The 22,625-nt window shown below is 46.0% G+C and overlaps 1 protein-coding gene across 22 annotated transcripts in view; it reads right to left on the bottom strand.

Moving 5' to 3' along the window:
• WASF3 (WASP family member 3) overlaps positions 1–22,625 on the bottom strand; it is a 136,628-nt gene that overhangs the window by 37,130 nt on the left and 76,873 nt on the right. For 19 of the 22 annotated variants that reach the window (XM_089304404.1, XM_089304414.1, XM_089304406.1 and 16 more), the window contains one exon: positions 9,667–9,809. In XM_089304404.1, the coding sequence (XP_089160530.1) occupies positions 9,667–9,799 (133 nt within the window). In that variant the 5' untranslated portion in view covers positions 9,800–9,809. Of the gene's footprint in view, positions 1–9,666; positions 9,810–22,343; positions 22,480–22,625 lie in introns of all 22 variants that reach the window. The other 3 variants (XM_089304412.1, XM_051850739.3, XM_089304413.1) reach the window with 1 other exon arrangement.

The raw sequence follows: 22,625 nt of genomic DNA, 5'->3' as shown, positions 1-22,625 counted from the left end.
ACACCTGACCGCATAGCAAGAGTTACAGTCAAAATGCAGGTACAGTAAAAATACTGGCTACAACTGCATTCAAGATATATTCAAACATTCCGAAGCCTTTTACAAATCCAACAGCTGAGACACTGTGCTCTCCAGTATTTCAGATAAGGACACCCAAACCTGTGGCTTCCTAAATATATGTTACTTCTTACCCCCCTTTGCTAGCTTTCTATTTTTGTTCATGAGAAATGCAAACACTCAGTTTGGAGCCTTTAGATTTTTAAGATGCTGTCAACTTATGTTCAGACACATCGGTGTATTTTATTTTTGTCATCCTGGCCTTACCCTACATAGAAATGTACTTACAGTCTATGTGCTTTATAGACTGTATTTCATCCTCCTCCTCACCCCCAAAAAAATCCTGTTTGGGTAGAAACAGCCAAAAAAATCTTTTCAGTGCATGGAATATTTAAATCTCCATTCTGAATATAACTATACTTCATAATAGTCAATTAACACAGCTTTAAATTTCAGATCCAGCCACACACAGCTAATTTATTAGAGCTCAAGCCTTTAAGGAAGAATGTTTAATGTCATTTCAGCTTTTGGTTTGATATGAAGTACAATGTGTACCTTGGGTATTAATAATGATAATTAATTAATAACAACAATCACCCATTTATGTCTTTGAAAAGAACATAGACTTCCTTTCTCATTCACAGTTACTGAAAACATAGAAAATAAGGGGAAAATAAGAGTTTGTAAAGATTAAGAAAAATAGAGGCATATTTACACTAACAGAATCACAGAATTTGGGGCTGTTTGTGAGGCTTAACTTTGCTTATTATGAGGAAGTTAATTTGCTCATAAGACATGAAGAGTCTTTCAAAAGAATGCCAAAAATAACCAGACATGTACATAACAACTGAGTACAATAATTTAGAAAAGCATCTCCCACAAAGAAATACCTTATATGTTAACAATAGAAAAATGTTTAGATAATTATGGTATAAGAGCATTCGGCACAATGGTTAAGTTGCCTTTGGGATGCCTGCATTCAATATTGGAGTGCTAGTTTGAGTCCCAACTACTTCACTTTCAATTCAACCTCCTGCTAATGCACGCCCTGGGAGGCAGATGATGTTTCAAGTCCTAGGGTCCCTGCCAGGCACAGGGGAGACCCAGACTGAGTTCTGGGTTGCTGACTTCAACCTGGCCCAGCCCTGGCATTTGGAGAGTGAACCAGAAGATGAAGGGTCTCTCTGCTTTCAAATAAAAAGAAAATAAATTTAAAAATTTAAAATAATAATATGTATGGTTTATCAATATAATAATCTTCAGCTATTAAAAACAGAAGTATCAACAAAGATGTTTACCATGTAGGAAGTATGGGCTATAAAATAATTTGTACAATAAAATAACATTGATTTTTTTTTAATTTGAGAGGTAGAGAGAAAGAGATGGACAGAAAGCACTCCCATTTTATTTGTTCATTCCCCAAATGCCTGCAATATCCATGACTGGGCTGGGTCAAAACAGGAAGCCAGTAACTCAATTTGGGTCTCTCACATGGCTGGCAGAGACCTAAACAATTGAGCTTCACCTGCCGTCTCCCCTGGGTCTACATTAGCAGGAAGCTGAAATCAGGAGCTAGGACTGGGATTCAAACCTAGGCACTCTGATATAGAATACAGACATCCCAAATTGTGTCTCAACCACTAGGCCAATGCCCACCCTGAGATAATATTTTTAAGAAAGGTGCAAGAGGGTATTTTTTAATGTTCATGGAAAATGGAATTAAAAGATGCTTGTGGCCAGCACCTCAGCTCACTAGGCTAATCCTCCGCCTGTGGCACTGGCACCCCGGGTTCTAGTCCCGGTCGGGGCCTGGATTCTGTCCCAGTTGCTCCTCTTCCAGGCCAGCTCTCTGCTGTGGCCCGGGAGTGCAGTGGAGGATGGCCCAAGTGCTTGGGCCCTGCACCCAGATGGGAGACCAGGAGAAGCACCTGGCTCCTGGCTTCAGATCAGCACGGTGCACCGGCCACAGCTGCCATTGGGGGGTGAACCAACAGAAAAAGGAAGACCTTTCTCTCTTTCTCTCTCTCACTGTCCACTCTGCCTCTAAAAAAAAAGATGCTTGTTTTGGTGGAAAAAAATTTTGAAATCCATTAGACCCCTCATATTGTGCAGGCTTCAAAATTTTTTTGCACCAAAATAAACTTACCTTTAAATTTAATTTTCCACATATTGTGAAGTATATAAAGCACCACCAATAATATTCTCTGATTAATGTAGTTTTGTAAAAGTTTTTCTTGGGGCCAGCACTGTGACACAGCAGGTGAAGCCGCTGCCTGCAGTGCTGGCATCAGTTCGAGTCTCGGCTGCTCCATTTCCTATCCATCGCTCTGCTATGGCCTGGAAAAGCAATGGAAGATGGCCCAAGTCCTTGGGCCCCTGTAGCCCTGTGGGAGACCCAGAAGAAGCTCCTGGCTCCTGGCTTCAGATCAGCATAGGACAGAACCAGCAGATGGACTTCCTGAACTCAATGCCCTCTCTGTCTCTCAGCCTCTGCCATTCTGTAATTTTGCCTTTCAAATAAAACAAATAAGTTTAAAAAAAAAAAAAAGGTTTCCCTTTCTGTACCATCTTGTTAGTACCACAGGACAGAACCAAAGATTCTGTAGATGTGTAGAGGAGAGGCAGGAAGACACTGGAGTTCTACCTCCTTTCTTTGTGACATGTTGGGAGCATGCTTAGGGGACAAAGGGAAAGACAGCCGTTATGATAAGAACAAAGAGAAAAGTAGTAAGAACCCATCTATGAGCTATAAAATGAACTGACTCATTCTTGACACCAATGTCCTGTTCCTGTCTCCTTTTCAAAGCAAATTACATTAAAATTGCACCCTTATGTCATAAGACTATGATTGCAGGATATTGTAACTTTAATTGAGCAACTAGCTGATAGGCACAAGAGCACTTGGATCATTAATCAGGAGAATGATGAAGATGCGATTACCACTTAATGGTAAATGCTGCACTGCACTGCGATTATCTAAAGAAAAAACACACCAGTGTCCCCAGAAGGAAAACCAGGTAACAACACACTACACCAGAGATGGCTGTAGCCAGTGGCCACCCCACCCCTGCTCTCCTGACCTCTCATATTAAAGTCAGTAACAACCAAAGGAATTTTTAAAAAGATTTTGTTCTGACTTTTTCATAGGAGTAAGTGCTCAGTAAAAGAAGACTTTTTCTTTTTCTTTTTTTTAAGATTTATTTGAGAGGTAGAGATTTATTTATTTGAGAGGTAGAGTTTCAGAAAGAGAGAGAGAAAGGTCTTTCATCCACTGGTTTACTCCCCAAACAGCTGCAACAGCTGCAGCTGGGCCAATCCAAAGCCAGGAGCCAGGAGTTTCTTCTGGATCCCCAACGTGGGTGTAGGGACCCAAGCACTTGGGCCATCTTCCACTGCTTTCCCAGGCCATAAGCAGGGAGCTGCATCAGACATGGAGCAGCTGGGACTCAAACTAGTGCGGGTCTTTTAATGATAGATTCATGCATTCCTAAAATTTTACTTTAAAAATACCTAATGAGAAGCTGGTGTTGCAGTACAGCAGCTACAATGCTGGCATCCTGTATGAGTGCCGGTTAGAGTCCTGACGGCTCCCTCTCCAGATCCAGCTCCAGCTCCCTGCTAATGTGTCTGAGAAGGCAACAGAAAATGGCCCAAGTGCTTGGGTCCTTGCCACCCACGTGGGAGACTTGCGTGGAGTTCCAGGCTCCTGGTTTTGGTCTGGCCCAGCCCTAGCTGTTGCAGCCATTTGGGGAGTGAACCAGCAGATGAAAGACCTCTCTCTCTCTCTCTTCCCATTTCTTTCTGTGTAAATCTACCTTTCAAACAAATAAATAAATCTTTAGAAATACCTAATGATCACAAAATTAGAAAATAACAAAAACCATCCTTTTAAATTCTTATTCTTCCTAACAACTTTAGATCGAAAAATTATGCACATAACTTCCCTCATATATATATATATATATATATATATATATATGAATATATTGATATCCAGAGGAGAATCACAAAAACTAAAGTTTCACCAATCTGAATGTAGGTATAATCTGGCCAGTGCTCTCTTGTAGCAGGTTCTAACAACTGCTTTACGGCCATGTTGATGTGATTTACAACTTACAAATAAAGTATAAGTGTGTTTAGCATCTAAGAAGGGGACCAATTTGATTTGATTTGCTGTCTGTTGCACTTAGAGGGGTAGCGGGTGAATGAAGACTAATAAATAAATTACTGGTAATCTAATTTGCTATTGGACCACCAATTACTAACTCAAGCGCCTCAGCCCAGGCTCCTAAACCAGAATACATGGACCAGCTGGCTTGTGAAGGACAGCAACGCGTTCCTCGTAGTCCTGAAGGCTGAGAGATCCACGGCCAAGGTGCCCAGGTTCACAGCCTGGTGGCAGCTGCTCTCTGCTTGAAGACGGTGCCTTGTGGATGTGTCCTCACATGAAGGAAGAGGCGAGGGGCCTTTACAACAAGGGCACTTATCCCATCTGAGAGACCACCCTCACCACTGACCACCTCTCACAGGCGTCACCTCTAAACACCATCACACTGGGGATCAGCATTTCCACATGTGCATTTTGGAGAGACGGGTATCCTCCATTGCACTCAGTTCCCCTAGTTTATGAGGACTATACCCATGGCATAAACACCACTGAATCTTCTTTCTGTAAGGCCCTCTGGGTTGCAAGCCCCAGATGCACTCCAGACCTTGAAGACAGAAGTGTTCATTCCAAGGACACCAGCTCCGCACCTTGAATGAACGTGGAAACTGTGCTAGGCGTGCTTAGGGCCTAGCTGCTGCCTCCATTCACAAGCCGCACGGTCTCTCTCTCGTGTTCAGTTCCTGCTGCTCTGCCTGTTCTTCCCGTTGCACTTCCTCTGCGTTTGCGCAGGTTCTGCCCTCTCCGTAACTGTAAGCTACAGGCAGCCTGCATGGCTTCTTCAGCCCTGAGTGACATTTCAGCAGTAGGTCCCATAATAAGCCAGCAAACGCACTGCGTTTCTCAGTTGAGACTTCCTGAAAGGATCAACTGCCTCAGCTCGTTCGATCCAGATGCACAGCGTATCTAGGTTCATGGGTCACATCACTGGTGTTTCCCCAACCACAGCCTCTGAGGTGGGGTGATTCCTACTGTCGCTCCCCCTCTTCATGGAGGAACGACACAGGACCCTGCGCTGTTCTTTTGTCTGCTCGGCCCTCCCCGGGTTTGCTGCTGGTTCTTCCCGGGTTGGCTACTGTCCCTTCCACCTCCGTGGAAGGGCGGTTCCCCCTGCCACATTCCCCACTTCCGCGGGGGAGCGGCACACCGCCGGCCGGCTCTCTCGGGGGCTGCACAGGTGTTCCTTCAGATAGATGTTCCCCTTAGATGTTCCTCTTAGATGTTCCTGGTGCATGTTGTCTCTCTCCTCCTTTATAGTCCTCTTCCACCAATCCCAACTCTGCTTCCCACAAGCTGAGTACGCTGCTCTCCTCCAATCAGGAGCAGGTCCTACAGTTTATTGGTTGAACTGGAGGCAGCTGTGTAGAAGCTGTTTCTCCCTTCTCAGCGCCAAATTGTGGGAGAGCAGATGTATAGAATAAGTCTTAATTCCAGTAACTTAGTCTAGTCCGAGATGCTCCCCACAGATCCCCCTTTCTTTTTATTTTTGGCGTTGATACAAGCCTGTCTTCGGTGCCCCGCGGCACACACACTGCTCTGCTTGCTAGAGTTGCCCACAGGTGCTTACAAGCCCTATCAGTCAGGCAAACCGAATCCGGGTCCTCTCTTCGCCATGTTGTGAGGAGGTTTTTAGGCGCTGATACGTGCCTGTGTTCGGTGCCCTTCAGCGCATGCTCTGCTCTGCTAGAACTGCCTGCAGGTGCTTACAAGCCCTAGCAATCAGGCAAACTGAATCCAAGCCTTCTCATTGCCGTATTGTGGGGAGACTTACTGATGTTAATTCGTGCCTGTCTTCGGTGACCTGCGGCGCATAAGCTGCTAGCCGCCCGCAGGTGCTCACCACCTCCCTAATCAGGCAGACAGAATCCAAGCTCTCTCATTGCCGTGCGTGTTGTGGGGAGGCCTTATTTTTCTCTATTTCTCTATCTCCGGGCATTCCTATTTCTCCTATTTTACTTCTATCTACCAGCATTCCTATTTCTCTCATTTTACTTCTAAAACTTCTGTTTCTCTTATCCCTGCGGCTTCCCGGCGCCCGCCCCGAGGCTGCTTCTCGGCGCCTCGCCCCGAGGCGGGTTCCTGGCTCTGCGCCGCTTCAGCCCTGCTTCTCTCATCTGCGCGGCTTCCTGGTGCCCGCCCTGCGGCGGGTTCCCAGCTCTGCACGGCTCGGCTTCTATTCGCGCGCTCCGCGGTCTCCACGCCCTTCGCGCCCGCACCACGGCCTTCGCGCCAGCCCCGCGTTCCCTATCTATTCACGCCCCGTGCTCTCTCTGCACGCGGCGGCTTCCGCGAATCACACAGCCCAGCTCACATTTTCTGCCACCGGCATTCAGTCCAAGTTCCCCAGGCTAACCTGGCGAATTCCAACCTGGCGGCCCACGTCTCTGCCTCTGGTTCCAGATTTTCGCCTTTTGCTCCCCGGGCTGACTTGAATTCCAAGATAGCTTGTGTCTCCACCTCGGCCTGCCCCCGCGGCTTCAATTTCCCTAACATTTTTCTCTACCCGGTATGTTTCCCTAACTTTTCTTCCAACAACAATATTCCCCTCTCATTTCTCCTGGCTTATCCCCACAGTCCGTATCCGAGTAAGTTTCTTCTAGGTTTCGCTTTCACTTTCAACCTGCAGTCCGTATCTAAGTTTCTTCTTGCTTTCACTTTAAATCCTAGCTTTCAATCCTAACTTCTTTCCCACAGTCCGTATCCGAGTCTATGCCTAGGCTTTTGATAGCTTCTTCCGGCACCTTTTCCGTCCGGCTTTCCCTAGGCTCTTTGCTAGTCTCTCTCTCCGGTATTTTCCCACTTCTTCCCGTTTCTTCCCTCCTAAGTTTCCTAATCCGAGTCACGGCACCATTATGTCGCTCCCCCTCTTCATGGAGGAACGACACTAAACCCTGCCTAGGCTTCATATCCGAGTCACGGCACCATTATGTCGCTCCCCCTCTTCATGGAGGAACGACACTAAACCCTGCCTAGGCTTCATATCCGAGTCACGGCACCATTATGTCGCTCCCCCTCTTCGTGGAGGAACGACACAGGACCCTGCGCTGTTCTTTTGTCTGCTCGGCCCTCCCCGGGTTTGCTGCTGGTTCTTCCTGGGTTGGCTACTGTCCCTTCCACCTCCGTGGAAGGGCGGTTCCCCCTGCCACATTCCCCACTTCCGCGGGGGAGCGGCACACCGCCGGCCGGCTCTCTCGGGGGCTGCACAGGTGTTCCTTCAGATAGATGTTCCCCTTAGATGTTCCTCTTAGATGTTCCCGGTGCATGTTGTCTCTCTCCTCCTTTATAGTCCTCTTCCACCAATCCCAACTCTGCTTCCCACAAGCCGAGTATGCTGCTCTCCTCCAATCAGGAGCAGGTCCTACAGTTTATTGGTTGAACTGGAGGCAGCTGTGTAGAAGCTGTTTCTCCCTTCTCAGCGCCATATTGTGGGAGAGCAGATGTATAGAATAAGTCTTAATTCCAGTAACTTAGTCTAGTCCGAGTTGCTCCCAGTTGCTCCCCACACCTACCATCCTGTTTTAAATGTGATTCTAAGAGAGAGGCAGAGTTGAGATCCACTGGGGTGGTCTGAGGGGTGACTCTCCTCAAGGAAGGGCTCCATCCACAGCTCCTCAAGAGGCTACTGTGGATTCGTGGTACAAACGGATCCAAGCCAGAACGGTGTATTAGTTTCTCATTTGCTCTATCAAATTATCACAAACAGTGGCCTAGGACAGCACAAATTATTATCTCACAGTTCTGAAGAAGTCTGAAACGGGTTTCCCTGGGCAGGGCTGTGTTCATTCTGGAGGCTCGCGAGGAGAGCCATTTCCTTGCCTTCTCCAGCTTTCAGAGGCTGCCCACACGCCCTGGCTCATGGCCCCTTCCTCCAACGTCAAAGCCAGCAATGGCTGGCAGAGTCATACGCCTTTGGTTATGCTGGATAATCCAGGATCACTTCCTTCTCTTAGAGCTGGTCAGCGGATGACCAACCTCACATGAGACAGCCACAAGTTCCAAGGAAAAGGATGTGGACTTCTCTGGGGGGACTACTTTCTGCCTATCATAAGGGCCACGTGGGACAGAACAGCGGGCAGATTCATTCATTCACAAGAGTGTGTGAATTATGGAGCAGGCACCATAAACACAAGTAATCCAACACTATGATTAATATGATTATCAAAACTTGAACAATTTATGGTGGTTTTCATCACTTATACTTCATCATTCCTTCAAAAACAGATAAACGCAAACAATATCCTTCAATAACTTATAAGGAATCTTCCTGTATGAATTTATATAGTTTATCAATAACCTCTACCAAAAATCTAATTGTAATTATAGTCCAGAAGTCTATTTTAAAACATATTTTAAGTAATTTCCAAGTTACTTTTGCCTTAGCCAGTTATTAGAGATATATTAAAAATGCATTCAAAAAATAGTAAGAATATAATACAAAGCCTTTTAAAGAAATAAACATTTACTGCAACACTTCTTCACAAAAAAATGGAAGTACTTGGGTTTCTTAAAAAAAAAAAAAATCACTCACTTGTGTTTGAGGCTACCAGTATGTGGAATTTCATGGGGGGTTTTCTAGTTATTAACAGAATTTCTGAAAATTTCACTGTAAAAACCTGTCACCAAAAAATGCCACGTAAACCATCTAAACTGAAAAGGAGTGGGACGAGGTGAGAAAACAAGATCACGACATACATGTGAAAGCTAGGGAAGAATCCTGAAGCTACAAAACGCTCTGAGGCAGAAAGCATCTCCATGCACATCTGAATACTAAAAAACAGACTACTGCTAGGGATTCAAACCTTAAAGTCCAACAGGAGAATAAGAGACAGGCTTCTCTTCCTTCCACTTGTAAGCGTGGTACATCAGTGCACCCACATACGTCTGTGCTGCTACGCACCTGTGAGACTCAGCTCATCCACTGACCTCAACTTGAAGGTCAGTGCCTGTATTTTAACTTTTGGAAGGTTCAGATAAGAAACGCTTTTTGTCTTCATTCTCTGATTCATTTGGAATACAGCTCAACCGATGGTTATTTACTGAGCACCTACTATGAGCCAAGGACATTACAGATGCTAATTTTACCTATTATATTTTTAAAAATCAACTAACCTTGTTCAAGTTAACAAAAGAATCCACTAAAGGTAAGAAAAGGGGAAAGAAACACCAATCTAATTTTCACTTTAAAAACTTTTAAAGAATTACCACTATTGTAAATTCACACATTTGATCTTATTTAGTAACTTGCACTGGTAACTAGCAACACCTTCACTGGGTAAGGGTGAATGCAACAGCCTATTTCACACTGGGAAATTCACAGGAAGGGAGATTCTCTAAAGCCGCAGTCTCTTCTTTGGACAATCAAGTAACTACTGAAAATATGGAATAAATTTGCTAACGTAAATTAAACAAAATGTCATCAACAATCAAGAAAAAAGGTGACTTACTCAGACTGCTTAGCTGGCGTATGATGGCAGCGAGAGTACTGTTGGTTACACATTCAAGCTCACTGGTAATCCCTTCGGGCAGAGCTCCCCGGCACAAGTGCCGGGGTTCAATGTTCCTCTTCACTAAAGGCATGGCTCAAAACCTGGAAATTAAAATGACATTTTTCAAAATGACATATTCTTAACTTCACAAACCTAGAGTATTAATTCCTTTGAAAACTGACTCTAATTACCATCTTCCTATTTTTCCATGAGACAATCAATGAAAATGTAACAGATGTTGAATTACTTAAGTGGATTTTATAGATTTCAAAAATAAATGTATAGCATAATCCTCCAATGACTGGTATGTGTTTTCATTTTGACAAAATTATCCTTACTGTGGGTTAGCAGGTAAATCAATGCTGAAATGCCATTCTGGAATTCTTAAGTGGGATAAATAATAACTATTTTAGTCACTATAGTTGGATAAACTTATTTCCAACTATTATAATCATTTCATGGTATGCTGCCCCTCAAGAATCTGGATCTGGTGAGCATATAACAAATCTTTTTCTTCCTCCTTCCTTCATAACCTTTGGTTCATTCACTCAATAAACATGTACTGAGTGGCTACCACATACCCAGAGGACAGACAAGCTGCCTCCCAGTGGAGCACTGTTCCAGTGGAAAGGAGAGATACTGATCAGAGCACGCAGGCCAGCACACCTCCCACTGTGGCCAGAGCTACGAGGAAGGCCTTGGGGATTATGAATCCCATTGCAAGGGGTGATGACCTGTCTCAGAAGCCACAGGCAGCCTCTGTGGACACAGCTGCTGACCTGTAAGCCCAAAGAATGAACGAAGTCTAGCCCACAAAATGTCTGTGGCCGAAGGAAAGTAGAGAAGGAAGTGGAGAAGAGCAAAAGTATGTGGTAGTGTTAATGAAAAGCACTGTGAACCTCAATGATTTTATTCATTATCGCGGTCCTGTATCCATCATGATGGTGGCTGAGTGCACAGACGATATCTTCAGGGCCACACAGACCTCGCTCACGATGGGCACACTGCCTGTGGCACAGCACTTCAACTCTGCGCTTCACTCTCCTCTCCGTACAGCGGAAACATTTCTCCAGGGGCCATCATGGTGGTGTAAAAAGAAAAGCTGCTGCCTAGGACACCAACATCCCATATGGGCACAGGTTCGTGTCCCGCTGCCACACTTCCAATCCAGTTCCCTGCTAATAGCCTGGGAAAAGCAGCAGCAGATGGCTTAGGTGTTTGGGCCCCTGCCGCCCATGTGGGAGACCTGGATGAAGCTCCTGACTTCAGCCTGGCCCAGCTTTGTCCATTGTGGTCGTCTGGGGAGTAAACCAGCAGATGGAAGCACTCTGTCTCTTCCTCTGTGTGTAGCTCTCTCAAAACTAAAACAATAAATCTTAAAAAAAAAAAAAAAAACTTTAAAGAAAAAACGTCATAAATTCATTTACTAAAAACAAATCCTCCAGGGCTGGCGCTATGATGTAGCAGGTAAAGCTGTGCTCACAGTGCCAGCATCCCCTATGTGTGTTGATTCAAGTCCTGGCTGCTACACTTCTGATCCAGCTCCCTGCTAATGTGCCTGGGAAAGCAGTAGAAGATGGCCCAAATCCTTGGGCCCCTGCACCCATGTGGGAGACCCCAGAAGAAGCTCCTGGCTCCTGGCTTTGGAATTGGCCCAGCTCTGGCCACTGTGACCATTTGGGGAGTGAACCAGTGGATGGAAGACCTCCCCCACCCTCTACCTCTGCTTCTGCGTTTCAAATAAATAAATATGTAAAAAAAAAAAATTCTCCATTGGGAAATGGGAATGTACACAGCTCCCAGAATGAGGATTTAATGCATTATGGCACCTATAAATCTCTTAGAGTATTTGGTAACATCCAGAAAAACACGACGGATTATATTCATTTTATTGTATCTTACACATAGACTGCTCTAATTTTAATTCTTATTTTGATATGAATGACAAAACAAGGACTATTTGCTGATTGAGAATAAAGCTTAACCTCAGAAAATACATGATAATACATAAAAATTATTAAAGGAAGAGGCATACCCCCAAGGTAGGAGAGCTGAAACAGAAAAATTCCATTTCGGACTCTGAGGTAAAGTATAAAAGGATTTATTATGGGTTGTTACTTCTTTCTGGGAGAACCATTTACAATGGCAACTCATAACAGCAAGATCAACCAGGAAACTAAAAATCCTCATAAGGAAGAGAAAAAAAGCATGAAGTATGGGAAAGAAAAATACTGAAAACTCTCAGCAGAGACCCATTCCATGAGAAATAGAGGAAATGAAGCAACAACAAAGACGGGGTACATAAAACAGCAGAGCAGTAAGGTGGGAGTGGGGAGCAGGATGGCAAAAACTTGTAAAGGCAGCAGCTAAGGAGCAGTCTGCCTGCCATGTCTGCGTGTGACAGTGGCCCAAGCATTCAGTACCTTCTCAACAATTTCTCACAGCAGTCTGGGATTAGCACAATACTCAGGAGCTGAGTAGTGTCTGTGTGTGTACAACAATCTCCTCTCCCACATTCATTCTGTGTTTATTTAGAATGAAATCTCTCCCCTATTTAAAATTTTTATTTATTTATTTGAGAAGCAAATTACAGAGAGAGGGAGAGACAGAGAAAAAGGTCTTCCCTCCACTGGTTCACTCCCCAGTGGCTGCAACCATCAGAGCTGGGCTGATATGAAGCCAGGAACTTCTTGCAGGTCTCTCTTGTGGGTTCAGGGGCCCAATCACTTGGGCCATCCTCCACTGTTTTCCTAGGCCATAGCAGAGATCTGGATGGGATGTAGAGCAGCAAGGACTCAAACTGGTGCCCATATGGAATGCTGGCACTGCAGGTGGAGGCATAACCTGCCATGCCATAGTCCCGGCCCATCTCCTATTTTTTAAAGCCTCTGATGTGCCAAGAAATGTTCAACCTGTCCAACCACCACCATATTCAATTGGATATACCACTTTCAAATACAGAACCATGGCAGTTACCAGTTCCTAAAGATAGTAAGCCAGTGGCCCCAGAACTCTTCAAATGCAAACCAATGAATCCAGTCTCAGTACTGTGCTGCCCACAATGCCTTGAGCAGTCCTCAATGTAAAAAACTGTTACTCAAAATGGCCCCCCAACACATCCTATTTGGACTTCTCTCAGGGCTGCTTGCTGTTGTTGGTCCAGTATTCCAGCCTTCACTTCTCACTGTCATTACAGCTTTATTTGGAGCTTCCACACTTGTCTAAATACAAAAAACAGAACGAGGCCATGCTACCTGCCTAGAATTTCAGAAAAAGGGCTCCACAGCTCTTTCAAGTTATAATCACCTAGCAATGATTTTTACGGCTTTCCACTGTTGTGTGAAATACTCGAGCTAAAGTAGTTTTTTCCCAGAGAGTCTTTATTTTATCTGACACTGATTCAGTTTTGAATGGAACAGCAAGAAAGAGGTAAAGCATAAAATACTGGGTCAGTCATTACTCTGGAAAATGCTTTGCAATTACAAACGGGAAATGAACTAGTCCAATTAGTCACCGATGAAATACTGCAGCAAGCCCCTGTTCCTTTCCCGGAAGAACTACAACCCCTCCGATGCAAGTCAGTCTATTTGTTCAGAACAAAACAGAGGTTGCCTACGAACTGTCTAAGGATTTGTGGAGGTTACGTAAGTTATTAGCGTTAGGCCTGTCATCTGTCCAACTTCTCTGGGAAGCATCTCAATTTAGCGAGAGGCAGCCTGGTTCACATAGCCGTGGACTAGATTCCAGGCGCAGCTAAAACTGGGCCAAGGCCCTTCCCCAGGAAATTGAAAGCAGGACCGCAATCTCCAGCTTGATCCGGCCGCTCTCAGACGGTGGACACACAGAACTCTGCCACCACACGAAGCGGAGATCGGCAAAGCTAATCTGCAGCAAGAAACTAGAATGAAGTAACCGAGGGAAGCTGGCACAAAGATGAGAACTCCCTGTGGCTTCGCTGCCTCTCCCTTAGACCTCACGGCCGATGGAGAAGCTCCCCTCTCCCCGCAAGGGGAGGAGGCTCTGCCCTCCCAGCTCCCACCCTACTTCCTGTCACACAGATGGTTTCCTTCATCAAGTCCCTATGACCGTGATCCCACCCTGCACTGTCTCTCAGGCCCAGACAACATCTGAAAAAGCATGGGTGAAGAGTGATGCTGTCCTGACTGACAGGCGGGCCACGAACAGTCCCTGACGCAGGTCATGGTTCACCTGCCAAAGATTTCACTGGCTGTGACTCGGAAAATGTACTAGAGGAGAAACATGCCTCTGAGGCATAATGCAGACACTCAGAAGAATCAGATGGAAAAACCCCTGCCAAACAGCAGTGCGGGCTAGTAACTGCTAAGTCACGCTGCAGGCCTGCCTAAGCATGATGGGAGGCTGAAGGCTGCTAACACGCAGGGAACAGCGAGGTGGGGTCTTCCTGGTGGGTGCAGAGTGCTCCTCCACAGGACTCAGTGAAGAACTGAGGGACCAAGACGCAACAGAGTTAGAGCTGGGAAATCGGAATGCTCAGTCAAGGCAGGTGTGGCACACAGGGCTGGGTGCTGGGACGGAAACCTGTATGCTGAAACTGGGATGGGGACTTGCAGACAACGCCCACGATGCTGTTCAGTCCAACACCTCTGCACAATCCCCACCAAACCCTCTGGGCTGGATGAGTTGGAAGACGGTGCAGAGGCTTCTTGCCATCAAAGCAGCAAGCCGCCCCCATAGGCACTGCATGCATCTCTTTTTCCTGGATGCCAGGGTGACAGCTAGGGACCAAACCCAGCATAACCCGCTGCTGGACGAGGAGAGGAGGAGATGAGCAGCATTATCCCGACCAGGCACAGTAAGCAGAGTGGCTGGGACACCGGAGGCCTGGGTAAGACACGTGGGCTCCAGAGAGTGGCAGCTGAACCCTGTGAAGACTCAGGGTCTAACAACCACAGGAAAGTTTGGAGAAGTGGGAATAATATTCCTTCCTAAGTAAAAGACAAATTGTTGCAACTTGGAAGGCCCAGGCTTAGAAGGAAGCCCAGTGTCTGGCAGGTTGGTTGCCACGGGCAACAGGTGTAGGATTCCTGCCTGGGCCACAGAACAGGTGAACAGGCAGCTGCTTGCTTTGAGTGGGGCCTGCAGCAAGTCGAAGCGGTGGAGCCAGCGCACAGCTGCTCAGGCTATATGACCTGGCAGAGCCCAGAGGGTGCGGAGGTGTCCGTGGTAGGAAAAGACTTTATGGAGCTCATGGTGAGCTGGGGATGGGGTCGGGGATAGGGAGATCCTGGGTTTCTGTCACCGCAGCACAGAAGTGTACACGCTTTGAAAAAGCTCTTGATGTACTTAACCAGGCCTTGATAGAGCATGGAAACCAAGGCACCAGGACCCCAAGGCTCCCCAGAATGAGCTGAGATTTATCAGTCAAGTACTTAATATGAACCAATGAGACGGCGCTAGAGCTGACCCAGCCGGTACAAGTCAGTGTTTCCCGTGAGCAGCAACCCCACACTGACAAGTCATCTTCCAGAGCTAGAGGGACGTGCAACGGCCTTACAAGGAGACCCAGACTTCCAGCTGAAGGAGGCGGACAGTCCGAGCTTGGTTTTCAGATGAGTCAGCTCAGCGTGTGGGTGCCAGTCACAAATGGACTGTGGCTACCCTCCAGCAGCACTCAGGATGGCCTCGGAGACAGTGGGAGGAACCCTTCCCACCAGGTGGACTGTGGGCAGTACACCAGGTCATCTGCTTCATGTAGACAGAGAAGAAGCCTAAGCTGCAAATCTGTATAGACATCTTCGGCAGTGGTCAACAGCCTGGCTGTGTGGTCAGGGGGACTGGGAAGATGAGAGACAAGGAGGTCTAGACAAAGGCATGTGGGTGGAAATCTGCAGTGCGTGTGTGAAGACGTCTGTATTAACTCCTACCGGAAAATCTCCCCCTATGGAAGAAGCACTCAACAAGTAGACGACAAGGGGCCAGTGCTGTGATGCAGCGGGTTAATGCTCCACCTGCAGCACCGGCATTCCATATGGGTGCCGGTTCCAGTCCTGGCTGCTCCTCTTTCAATCCAGCTCTCTGCTCTGGCCTGGGAAAGCAGTGGAAGATGACCCAAGCGCTTGGGCTCCTGCACCCATGTGGGAAACCCAGAAACAGCTCCTGGATTTGGATCAGCCCAGCTCTGGCCATTGCAGGCATCTGGGGAGTGAACCAGAGGATGGAAGACCTTTCTGTCTCTCCCTCTCACTATCTATAACTCTACCTCTCAAATAAAATCTTTTAAAAATAATTTTTAAAAAAAGTTTCAAAACATGCCAGCCTCAGTCCTTGGTCCCCCAGGAAGTGGCCCAGGGGGTTCCCACACACGATCTCAACTGACCCTTTATAAGGGTGGGGGTTTGGACACGGGCTCATCACTCCCAGCTCCACAGGTAATAGCATGTACCAGATCACTCAAAAGCAGTCAGCCCACTGAACTCTAGGGACGGTTTCTGCCCCAACACACCTGAAGACGCCCCAAAGCCAGCTCAAGGATACCTGCAAGGAGGGCTGCATTTTCCACTGTGCAGTCTATATGTGAAATCAGAGACCTTGAGAGCCAGGGCATGGAAGCAGGAATGACACACTTCCCACCACTGCCAAAAGCTCCCCAGGACCTCGGTGCTTCACATCCCTGTACCTCTGGACTCTGCAGGCAGCGCAGGGGTCTGACACATGACATGGCAAAGGCCCCACTACTCTGAGTTCTAGCTGCCACTGTAGTACCTTGCACAGAAAACAGAGTTGCCCCCATACTGGCAGACGAAACTGATTCTGACCAGTGGCAGGAGGAGGACCACGTTCACACACACAAGACAGGGAGGAGTTCCGGTGATAATCCAGGCTCTCGTACATGGAACCCTAGATCGGCTCCTGGAAGGAACCAGATGACTGACTTACTGCCAGTGTTTGCTGTGCAAATTTTGTGTGTGCACACGAGCCCCACCTGCCAATATTTCCAAAAGTACCTACTTAGATTGAGAACTCTTACAGTGCACGTGGTGAGGGGTGGAGGGGAGACTTCCTATTCTCTGCACTCTGTTTATGGGCTTCCATGTGGAATAATTTTGTATTTTCTTCTGCTAAGACCCTGAAACAGGACTGGGATTCTAATTTCTCCCTGGTGAGTTCTTTTGTTTTGTTTTGCTACTACCTAGAGTCTTAAGCAGATGGCAAACTATTTCTCTGGGTTGGCGAGCACAATTTTTCTATTCAACTTGCAAGGGGTCTGACAATCCTTTGAAAATGCTGGTGTATACAGCCCCGGTTATAGCTCGCTGCCTTAGGTCAGCCCAAGACACAGTTGTATGAGAGCATTTCACCCTGGCCTGAGCCCTGCTGCAGTGTGCTTGGCTCCCACCACCTCCTTCATCTCCTGGCATCTACAGAGGCACAGTTCATTTCTTCAAGCACAGCAATGGTTTTAAATATATGTTTTTATCTATCTATCTATCTATCTGAAAGGCAGAGTGAGAGAGTGAGAGAGAGAGAGATCTTCCATGCACTGGTTCACTGCCCAGATGAATACGCAAAGGCCAGGGCTACAGCAGGCTGAATACAGAAGCCCAAAACTCCATCGTGGTCTCCCACTTGCGTGGCAGGGACTGAAGTATTTGGGCCATCTTCTGCTGCCTTCCCAGACACGTTAGTAGGGAGCTGAATCAGAAGTGGAGCAGCTGGGACTGGATACGGCACTCCAAGGGATGCCACATCCCAAGTGGCAGGTTAACCTGCTATGCCACACCACCAGACCCTAACGATATGTCTAAACAGACATTTCTCCATGGAAAATAGATAAATGGCCAACGTGTACAAGGAAAAAATGCCCAACATCATTAATCATCAGGGAAATGACAATCAGAAATACAGGAAATACACCTTACTCCAGTTAGACTATTTACCAAAGACACACAATAACAAAGGTATTTGGGGATGTGGGAAAAAATGGACCCCTTGCATACTGTTGGTGGGAATGCAAATTAGTACAAGCATTATAGAAAACAGTATGGAGGTTCATCAAAAAACAAGCTAAAAACTGAACTACCATACTAACCAGCAACCCCACCACTGAGTACATATCCAAGGGAAACGAAATCCCTCTGTCGAAGAGACATCTGCAGACCTATGTTTACTGCAGCAGTAAACACAACAGCAAGAAGATGACAACAACCTATGCGTCCATCCACCAATATATGGATAAAGAAAATATGGTACATGTACATGATGGAGTACTACTCAGGCAAAGAAAAGGATGGACTGGAGGCCATTAGTTACATGAAATAAGCATGCACAGAAAGACAAGTTCTGCGTGATCTCACTCCCACATGGATTCTAAATAAAAGGTGATATCACAGAAGTTAAAATACAATGGTGTTTACCAGAGGGTGGGGAGAGGAGGAGAAGAGAAGAATGGAGAAAGGTTGATCCATAGGTATTAAGTTATAGGTGGGTAAGAATAAGAAGTTCTAGGTTCTATTGCACTGAAGAGTTACTATAGATAATGTAATGTGTATTTCTTGATTTAAAAAAATACTACAAGATAGGATTTTGGATGTTTTCAACATAACAAAATGTTAAATGCTTCAAGAGATAAATACATTTATCCTGATAGGATATTACACAACACATACCTATGCTAAGCATCAGATAGTACCCCATGAATGTATACATTTTTACATTTGTAAATATTTTTAAAGACTAAAACACACATTTCTACATGTGCAGTGATATATTTCATCCAGTAGCCTCATGTGTTTAAAGGGATCTGATTAGCTAATTTTACTTCCTATTGTCACTGGTAAGGAATTGCTAAAGAACTGTCCCTGGTGCTTGCGCCACCTTATTAGAGCACCCACCACGTTTCGCAACTCCACAGGCAACCCATGTACTCCGGAATGTACTGAGAATGAATAAACTGTGACACGTTCCATCTGCAGACCACGTATAGTGAAAACACGGAAAGGAGAGTAGGGGACCAACAGAGAATGAAACAGAGATTAAGGATCCACGGAATATAGAGAAGCTACAAGAAATGGGGCAGAATCTGTTCACAGTTCTCTGATTAATGTATTATCTTATTACGGTAACTCCAAGAGTCCCTGTGCAGTACTGATTACACTGTATCTGCCCTTTCTCAGATTGTCTGGAAGGCCCAAGACAATGTTCTGGGGAAGCAGGAAGAAGCAACACAGTAAGGACTGATGATATTAATTAACTTTAACATCACACTCTGTACTAAAGATATTAATATTTTCCTTATTGTATAATTAACTGAAATCTGAGTGGTTTCCCTAATTTTATTTATTGTGCCGTTAAATGCTTAAACACTAGCATTTAACTTCTCCAAGTGGTACTCTCCCAATTCAAGTAAAATGATTTAAAACGTTCAAAATCCCATCAATGTGATTCCTACTTTAACTCTCCTCTGCTTTTTAGAATCCCATACATTGAAACTCTTCAGATTTCCTACAGCATGATTAATTGGACTTTTTCTAGAACAGTTACAGATGAAATTCAACTAATGTTTAAAGCAATACACAGTTCCCAGAGAGTTCCTCTCCATATCCATCCTCTCTACACTGAACCCTTCAGAAGATCCTGTGATAAGCAGTCATCTTAGTAATAAATAACTGGTAGATTTTTCCAGATATCTTCCTGCTATTGATGTCCACTTAATCCCACTGTGTTCAGAGGACATTCTTTGCATGACTTTGTTTTACAAGTGTTGAGCTTTATTTTAGGACAGAAAAGGGTCTTGGTGCATGTTTCACGTGCACTTCAAAAGAATGTGCCTTTAGCCTCGTCAACTGACCGTGCTGGTGTAGCTGTCCACACCCCTCACATGCTATAAATTATTCAGAGTTGTCCAAGATGCCAATGACAACTATATACCTGCCAAAGTTCTCTCTGGTATGTTTATGCATTTTGAAGGCCTGCTGTTAAATGTATCCACACATTTAAAGGTATTATGTCTTCTTGTGAAATTGTCCCATTATTGTCATATAATGCCCCACTTAGCCTTGAAAGTAATCCTTATTCCAAGTCTATTTTGATATTAACACAGCCATTCCTTCTCATTAGTATTTACATGGTATAATCTTTTTACTTTTTTATTGTCTAAATATTTATGTATTTATTTGAAAGGCAGAGTTAGAGAGAGAGGGAGAGGGAGAGGGAGGTGGGGAGGAAGAGAAGGGGGGAGAGAGGGAGAGAGGGGGAAAGGGGGGGAGAGAGGGAGAGGGGGGAGGGGGAGGGGGAAGAGGGGAAGAGGGGAAGAGGGGGGGAGATGGGGAGGGGGAGGGGGAGGGGGAGGGGGAGGGGGAGGGGGAGGGGTAGGGGGAGGGGGAGAGGGAGAGGGAGAGGGAGAGGGAGAGGGAGAGGGAGAGGGAGAGGGAGAGGGAGAGGGAGAGGGAGAGGGAGAGGGAGAGGGAGAGGGAGAATGAATGAATCTTCCTTCCACTGGTTCACTTCCCAAATGGTCACAACAGCCAGGGCTGAGCCAGTCGGAAGCTAGGAGTCAGGAGCTTCATATGTCTTCCAAAAGGAAGGCAGGGGCCCAAGTACTTGAGCCATGTTCCGCTGCCTTCCCAGGTGCATTAGCAGGGAGACAGATGGGAAGTGGAGCAGCCAGGACTTGAACTAGCACTGATATGGGATGCCAGCATTGCAGGTGGTGACTTAACTTGATGCACTGTAACACCAGCCCTAATCTCTTTTAATTTAAACTTTGTTTTCATATTTGAGTTTTTCTTAGACAGCATATTGTTAGGTCTTCCTTTGTGATCCATATTTTCAGTCTCTGACTTTTAAATGGGGCATTACATTCTATTTAATTAATATTTGATCTGACTGAATTTAAACCTTCTATCTTGCTTGTGTTTTACATTACTGCCATCCGGGTTCTGCTCCAAAAGCTGTTTCCTGCTTTTCATTTTGTCTTATGAAGTCATTTTATTGCCACTACTGGCTTTTATTACTCATTTTTTTAGTGGCTGGCCTAGAGCTCACAATTTATATTTATCACATCTCCCTTCTGACAATACTAAACTACTACATGCACAATGTGAGTGAAGTGTAACATTAGAAGACTGTTAATTTTACATATCAACTTGGCTGGACTAAGAGATGCCCAGATAGCTGGTAAAATGCTCTTCCTGAGTGTGAGGGTGCTGCTCCTGGAAGAGATTAGCAGAGGAATTAGCAGACTGAGTAAGACCTGCCCTCAGCCATGAGGCTGGGCATCATCAAAACCAATGAGGGTGATTTCGGAATATGGCCCCCTTAAAGTTCCCCGAAAGTCCCATCTGGGTCGCCATATGAAATCAGACTATGAGGTGCCATATGATATCATCGTATGCTTATTAATAAATTCCCTGTGTGGGTTCTTGCCAAATCTTCAGAGAAGAATTCTGAATACCGGCATAAATGTACAAGACAGCATGATACATTTTTTAGCTTTTATTTCATTGAGAGAAATGCATAGGCGAGTGAGGGCTGAATCTAAAAGAGAGGAATAAATCTGGATTCATACCCAAGTACCAGGAGCCAGCCACGTGGAGGAGCATCTAGGCCAGGAAGCATTGGGGGGAGGGGGGGTGGCCTGGAGGCACAGGGCCGCAGCAAGCCCTATATTGGCAAAAGACAGAGGAAAGGAGAGGGCGGGCACGCCCCCCCCCCCAACCCCGACCCAAGCTTTGAATCCGCTTTCAAAGGGGAGTGTTAATGAACCTGATTGGCCAGTGGGTGCACAGGTGTGGACAGCTAGGGGGATGAGGTCACACAGGGGCATGGTGAAGGCGTGGTCTTCCAGCTCACAAACCTAATCAATTTTATTCTATATACCGGCCTGCAACAAGTGCACAAACAGAACAAAAAGGTGGGAGAAGGATGGATTCTTTCCAAGCAGGAACATCCATCTTTTCCCAGCTCCTGCATGTTGGAGCTCCTAGTTCTGAGGCACTGCAACCACCCTCTCCCTCCTAACCTCAGCTCCTCAGGCCTCCAGCAGTGTACCGGGAGTTATACCATCAATTCCCCCAGTTCTCAGGACTTCAGATTCAGACTAAACTACACCACTGGCTTCCTGGGTCTCCAGCTTGCAGGTGGCAGACTGTGGGACTTCCAGTCTCCATAATCACATAATTTTCATAAAATTTCCTACAATGTGTATCTACTATTAGTTCTGGTTTTCTGAAAAACCCTAACTAGTGCAATGTCTTTCCATTTCCTCCCTCCATGCTTGGTCCTATATTGTCATATTTATGTTAATACATTATTACAGTTTTTGCTTTAGACAATTATCACTTAAAGTAATCCCAAAAAAAGAGAGAGAGAGAGAAATATACAACTGGGGTGGGCACTGTGGCACAGCAAATTAGAGTGCTGGTTCAAGCCCCAGCTCTGTACTTCCAATCCAGCATCCTAACACACCTGGGAAAGCTACAAATGATGGTCCAAGTATTTGGGTTCCTGTCACCCACATGAGGGATCTGAGTGGGAACTGGCGCCTGGATTTAGCCTGGCTCAACCCTAGCTGTTGCAGGCTTTTAAAAGGGAGTAAACCCAGAGATGGAAGACCCCTCCCCCTTTCACACTCGATCCTTTAATACATTACTCACAGTGATCTTAAAGTCCCTCTCCAGGGCCAGCGCTGCAGTGTAACAGGTAAAGCCACCACTTGCGGTGCTGGCATCCTATATGGGCACCGGTTCAAGTCCTGGCTGCTCCACTTCCAATCCAGCTCTCTGTTATGGCCTGGGAAAGCAGTAAAAGATGGCCTAAGTCCTTGGGCCCCTGTACCCACATGGGAGACCTGGAAGAAGCTCCTGGTTCCTGGCTTCGGGTGAGTTCATCTCCAGCTGTTGCGGCCACTTGGGGAGTGAACCAGCGGATGGAAGACT

The sequence above is a fragment of the Oryctolagus cuniculus genome, chromosome 9 (genome assembly GCF_051225735.1).
Source record: "Oryctolagus cuniculus isolate XC-2025 breed Fujian yellow rabbit chromosome 9, ASM5122573v1, whole genome shotgun sequence".
NCBI classification, from domain to species: domain Eukaryota; kingdom Metazoa; phylum Chordata; class Mammalia; order Lagomorpha; family Leporidae; genus Oryctolagus; species Oryctolagus cuniculus.
Note: the sequence above shows the minus strand (reverse complement) of the source record. Positions and strands in the feature narration are given on the sequence as shown.